Genomic DNA, 6,857 nt, shown 5'->3' with positions numbered 1-6,857 from the left:
GGCGGTGAAAGATCAGTCGTTTCTTCCAACCAATCAACTATTGTTTTTTGCTCCACGGCAATAACCTCGTGTAACAAACCAACGCCCACCTACTGTGCATGTGTGCTGTTCGAAGCAGTCAAGATGGGAGCGCATAATTATTCATATGTCTTCGATTTCGAAGAAAAATGGAACGAGCAAAAGTTTCATAGATATATGAAAGAACACTGGGCCGACAGCTTTATTTATTCTGCAGTTTACTTATTAGTCATTTTCGGTGGTCGACACTACATGTCCAAACGCCGGCGATTTGACCTCCGACCTTATCTTGCAGCATGGAGTGGAGGTCTAGCGATTTTCAGTATTTTTGGAGCGGTAAGGACATTACCTGAAATAGTTTCAGCAATCACAAATCATAGTTTTGAGTATTCAATTTGCATACCATCCTATTTTGAAGGAGTTACGAGTTTCTGGTGTTTCTTATTCACGGTATCCAAGGTGTTAGAACTTGGTGACACACTGTTTATAGTGTTGCGAAAACAACCTCTTATATTTCTTCACTGGTTCCATCACATAACTGTTCTTATATATGTATGGTATACTTATCCAGAGAAAATGGCATCAGGAAGATGGTTCATGACAATGAATTATACAGTACACTCCATTATGTATTCATACTATGCATTGAAAGCCATGAGAGTTGGTATTCCAAAATGGGTTAGCATGGGAATTACCTTTCTGCAACTTGCACAGATGATTATTGGCCTCCTAATCAATATGCTAGCATACCGAGTAATGCTCCGTGGAGACTACTGTGCTCACAGTTTTACTAATATACGCTACTGTGTCCTAATGTATTGCAGTTACTTTATATTATTTGCTCACTTTTTCTATTCTACTTACATTGCACCTAAGCCAAAGCAGCATTCCAAAGCAGAGTAAAGTTTTATCAAAATAGTGCTACCAAATTTATGCAGTTACATTTAGTCCCAAGGTTGACTTAAAACAGATTATGGATTGTAAGTTCTTTAAAACATTTGCCGATTCCTGCAGTGTGCTGCTTATAAACTGAAATCCAGAAATTAGAAACCGAAGATAGATACCCACTTTTGCTCCAGTTACCAAAAACAATAGTGAATTGTGTAAATAGAAGAATCTAGAGAGATGAACAGCGTAGGGACCATTTATAACATACTAATGTCACAAAAAGTAGACCTAGACAGTATTGCATAAAAAGCAGCAGCCCATTCACTCAAGTGTTAATCCTTATAAGCATTATTTGATGAAAAAGCTTTGTAAACACATTTTTGGAACTCTTTACTGTTTTGAAAGCAAAAAGCCACTTATACGATAATTAAGAAAGTTCGTTACTCTTAGCATAATTTTAAGTTTCAATTACATGAACAAAATGTACAATGTACCATTGTAAAGTAAAATGCATGACGAGGTGAATCCATATGTACAACTATAAGATTTCTGTGAACCACCTTTAAAGGCATTATGCCTAAAATCTTTATTTTTATGACTTTTTTGATATAACCATTTCATTAGTAAAACAGTCCAAAGTAAAATTATGTTTTGCTATAACAATGTGAAGAAAAAAATATACAAATGTATGCAATCGTTGTTGCATGTAGGTAGTAAAATAACGCTATACATTTTGTTCATGGTTATTACTTTTGGGATGCATGTACATTTACATGTACTTAAAACTATAGTACAGGTGGGCATTTTAGTTAACTTATTTTAGAATTACTTGCACTTAGATTTTCTTCATTTTCATGTTAAGTGCTATATAACTTTGTTATTTATTTTTTTGAATATGGAGAAACTTGTAATTCGAGGTACATGTACATTTGTGTATTAGTCATAATGGCTTGTTTTTAAGATAGCATCCATTCTGTATATTTAATTTCTGTATGCATATTGAAAGTTTGTTTTTAACTTTGTTTGACATCAGGGATCTAGTTGGTCACAATGCTCACTAAACACAACATGATGATCATTTTTATACAATGCAGTAGCCGATGCAGAGGAGGATTCCCATGATGAGTGCCTAACCATTTAGTGAAAACTGTACACTTTGTTACAAAATTAAGGCAAAAATAAGTAAATGATAGCCTGGAATCCCTTTATTTCTATAAATCTCCCCTTTATAAACAAATTTTTGCACTGAGGAACAAGCATACAAAAGTATTTGTTATTTAAGGTAGTAAATATCTCAGATTTTAATATCAATTTAGCTCATTAAAGATATTACCAATGAGATGTAGGCAGTATTTGATACTTAATAATATCAAATTTTTCAAGTCTTAGTTCTGGTACATGTGGTATAAAATAATGTATGCTTGCAGTTTATATTTAAGTTTGTAAGAGCTGAACAGTAATCATTTTGATTTTTTTTTCTGGCTGCAGTGTTTTATTGAATTTAAGTTTGTAGTATTAACTTCATGTATTATAACTTAATAAATTTAAATATGCCAACATTTTAACGTGGTATCCCCACTCCTACCTTCCAAGAAAAAGTGTTCCTACCCCAAAAATATTGTCTTTTTTAATGTCATTAACAAATTGAATAAGTTTATGGTGAGAAAATGTATGGTTCTTGAAGGAAAAAAACATACATTTTGTATTCCCCTTTCTCCTACCATATCATGTACATGTACCTAACACTGGTCATGAAATTGGTTAGTTGAAATGGAAACAAGTAATTCATTAAGGTTTGCCTCATTTTTATAATTAAATGTAAAGTTCAGTCGTGTGTTCTTTCATTATTAGTGCACCGAGTCTAAATATTTTTATCAATACTTTAGCCTTTAATGTATTTGAGACCGTGTATGTGCACTTGCAAACTATGTAATTCCTTGAGTATAGGGTTTATATTGATCATTTTTCCCTGAAACTTACTCTATACCAATGCAATCCCATTATGGACATATTCAGGTCATTAATAGTAACATTCAACGCAGAGTCATTAAATTTTCATATGCATCATTGTTATTTATTTCCATTTATTTGTAGAACATACTAAGTTATTGACTTTGTCTATAGAAGTCTAAGTTACTCTTACTGGTATGCATCAGTAACTAGGCTTTGAGAGTTCTTGATACAGGTATTGGTTTACTTATGTGATTAACAAAACATATCTCAGCACTAATGATGAAGACAATTGTCATTAGAGTTCCACCTGTACTCATTGACTGTTCAAAAAATAAAAGGTAAATGACAAAGAGCATGCCAAAGAATGTCTTAATCAATTTCTTGTGTTGAGTGATTATTCAAATTGTTTTTAGAAACAAAATGTTCAATATTGTACAACAGCACTAAGAAAATTGACTGAGCATTTTAACAACCAACGAGAGCAAGGATGAGAAATTTTTAAAGTAGTACATGTATATTGATTAAATGTATAAATATATATGTAACTAATCAAACCAGTGAATTGAATTTCATTTGAATTTTTTTGTTTTATCATTTTGACAATGTTTACCACAACATTGAAAGTAGCACTTACATAAAAGATATTGAGACACATGGCATGTATCTAATGATACCTTTATGACCTCTCATTTGATGTTTATATTCTTGTTTTAATATTTACACTTAATCTAGTCTTAATGTTTTCTTTGCTAATAAGCAGCTTAGTAAATATTCATGAAATAGTTCATGATGCTGAAGGTCATATGGCAATATATGGACAATTTGTGGCCCCCAAAAATATATGGACAGCAACATTCCAAATGTAGCAGAGGTCAATTAAATTTTTTGGGGCAACCAACTGGTCAATACATTGAAATTTAACCCAAAATATTATGAAATATTTGCTACATTATACATTGTACTTTTCAAATGTTTTCATTACAATGTCACCTTCTTAATTTGAAAGCGACACGGTCCATATAATTTCCTACTGGTCCAAATAATGTTACATGTATATGAAGTGGTGGTTATATTTAGGGAAGTAAATAAATGCAAATCTTAAAAGTATAATATATAATATAATTTTACATGGACCAGCAGACTTATTTAAGAAGGTTGACAAATGGAAGCTCTAAGTAGTGTAATATTGGAAATAGGTATGCATAAACTTGTACTGAAACCTCTCACATTATGATAAAAATAATCAAGAATTGGAAGTGTGTAAAATGTAAGTTTACTTATGTACATATATTTTGAGTTCAAAGGTATTATTATGACTTCTTTCGATTTTTTCTTCCTTTCAGGGAAGTTTCCTTAAATATTGAAGCGGTTTGGATTGAACTTTTTTTTAAATAGTAGGGGGTCTTACACATTTTAGTAACTATTAGAGCTATTATACATTTCATTCTACTCCTACAATGTAAGAGGTTTGAATTCTGTTCCTCCATAGGATGGCATCAAGTAAGAAAATCTCATGCTAAAACTATGCTTCATATTTATATTTGAACTTCCTTGTCAATATGATCAAGAGAAAAAAAAAGGAAATAATAATAATCCCAAGGAGAGGGAAACTTACAACATAACCTTGCCCCTTTTTTAGACTACATGCATTATAGGGGAAATCTACTGTCATTCTGAAAGTCAAGGCTAATAGCAGATAGCATTCATTGCCCAAATATAGAGCAAAAAGTGTGTGTGTATATTTACCTGTATGACATCATTCACATGAATGACCTATGACCTTAATGATAACAACACCTGTATTTGATGCAAGATACTGATAAAAGGATGAAGTTTAAAGATATCCAAGATATTAAGGGTTCAATGTCAGATAATTTATGAGGGACAAATGTAACCTTGAAATAAAAACAAATGACAGTTAAAACTTTTTTTTTCTCTAGTACTGTAGTACTTGCAATTTTCTTATTGAATGTAGCCAGTACATTCACTTCTTCATTATATGAACTTGTTTAAAGACATTGTTAAAAGAAGAAATTGGGTATTTAAAATCTAAAGACTAATATTTTGTCCAAAGCTTATCACCAATGTTCAATAAATTTTATATGATTAAGGAATTATGGTCAAGATCAAAAACTAAGTACAGTCTTTTTAAAGATGTCCTATTTCAAGTTCAAAGGTAAAAATTCGAAATTTTGTTGTTGAACACTTTTGACCAATCAAAATAGTGCCATAACAAATTCATGAAACTATTTAGTTGACTGACCAGATCACGAGTTTTTCTATGGTAAATTACAGTGCATTGATTTTTTTCTACATTTTAGTATCTTGCAATGGAACAAATCAAGTACATACATATAACTTAGCAAAATTTCAAATTCTAGTTTTGCATTTTATTTATGAGAGTCAATATGAATAAAAAGCAATTAAAATTCCTAAGTATATATTGTTAAGCAAATTTGTGTAAAACAGGAAGAAACGAAATATTCCATTCTACAAAATATTAAAGTTACTGTATAGTTAAGAGATGTTAAATTTTTTTAATAACTGGTCTGCAAATTGGTTGTGACAACTGTTCACTATGTATTGTTTCAGGCACTGTAAAGCTAGTTTGTGAGGTGCAGTTGGTTAACATTTAAAAGTATTTTTAATAAAAAAAAATAATTGATTTTAGTTATGTCATAGGTGGTCCTTGGGCATATTTCTTGACCCACTACTGAATGTTATTTTTTCAGATATCAACACCTTTAGAAGAACCTCTTGAATATCACATACCACCAAAAAAAGCCTATTAAAAATTAATCATCAGAATGATCAACTTTTCTTTTTTTCTGAATAATATAAAAACAACTTTGCTTGTAAGATAGTCAAGTTGTTTTAAAAGAAAACTTTACTCTTGCCATCACCTTACCAAATAGTCAACATTTTAGTCCCTTCCTTTTTATTTCTTTGTTATCATTTTTATTTACTTATTTCTTGAATTGCTTACTAATATTAGTTATATATTTGTTTCAATTGTGATTAATTTGTGTTTCTTAATTTGACTCGTCACATTTTTTGACCTCAGCTTTACACTATCTAACTCCCAATTTCATATTTTTTTTATACAAATGTAGTATTTTCTACAAATTTTTTTAACCCCCATTGTTGGTCACAGATGTTGATATGTAACTGTATTGTTTGACTGTGGGAGTGTCAATGAAGGTTATATACTTCTGTTTTTACTTTATAGTGCTAAAATATTGTTATACTTTAGTTTGTATAGGGATACCAATGCTGTACAAGAAAGGAGTTGCCTTGTCTAAGAAGTTTGTATACTTTGACCAAGACTTATCTTGAAAATTAATAACATGTATTATTGTAGGAATTGGATGAAAATCTGTTACCCTTTATTTGTCAAATTTTGTTATTATTTATCAAGAAATGTTTGAATATCAACTAAGTTGGTGTATAGCACTAATAATCAGTTGTTCAACAATAAAACTATAATTTTCATAAACTTAATATTAGCATTTAGCATTTGTTCATATGTGATACTATAATTTTTCACTGTCGAGCAGAGAGCATGCCACCAAAATAAAAGCAGAAATTACAAATGATTGTAATAGACTTATTTAGACATTGTGTTGTTGATGTAAGTGCTTTAATAGTAAATGGGTAAAAACAAGGCAATTCCTTTCAATAATTGGTAGTTCCATTGAGTTAAAGGATGCTGGTTGGCCAAAATTGTGTTCCATGCATTTTATTTTGATACCACTGATATCATTGCCAATAAATATGATGGAAACTGATGTTTTACGATTTTGCATGTTTACGCCTCCAAAAAATCTTAACAAGATGCATCTGATACCATAACAGTCCATTATGTTATTTTTTATGAAACTTGACATATTGCAGTTGTCACACATGGCCTTAAACAGATAAAGCATTTGGAAATGCTTGATGGAAAATAATAAAAGTTTATCAACCATTTGTTTTTTGTAACTGAGTCCCAAGGCTAT

The 6,857-nt window shown here is 30.7% G+C and overlaps 1 protein-coding gene across 1 annotated transcript; it reads left to right on the top strand.

The window, feature by feature from the left end:
* The first annotated feature begins 70 nt into the window (after positions 1-70).
* LOC148618936 (very long chain fatty acid elongase 6-like) lies at positions 71-6,647 on the top strand. The gene has a single exon (XM_088578338.1). It carries the CDS (start codon positions 124-126, stop codon positions 919-921), a length of 798 nt encoding a protein of 265 aa, XP_088434464.1. The 5' UTR covers positions 71-123; the 3' UTR covers positions 922-6,647.
* The last annotated feature ends 210 nt before the right edge of the window (positions 6,648-6,857 follow it).

This window comes from Perna viridis, chromosome 4 (genome assembly GCF_037379345.1).
Source record: "Perna viridis isolate PV_CMFRI_1.1 ecotype Kerala chromosome 4, ASM3737934v1, whole genome shotgun sequence".
In the NCBI taxonomy this organism is placed as follows: Eukaryota; Metazoa; Mollusca; class Bivalvia; order Mytilida; family Mytilidae; genus Perna; species Perna viridis.
This window is presented reverse-complemented; position numbering and strand designations above follow the sequence as displayed.

Excerpts from the sequence above, each read along its gene's own strand:
- LOC148618936 (XM_088578338.1), top strand. The coding sequence starts at position 124 with ATGGGAGCGCATAATTATTCATATGTCTTCGATTTCGAAGAAAAATGG.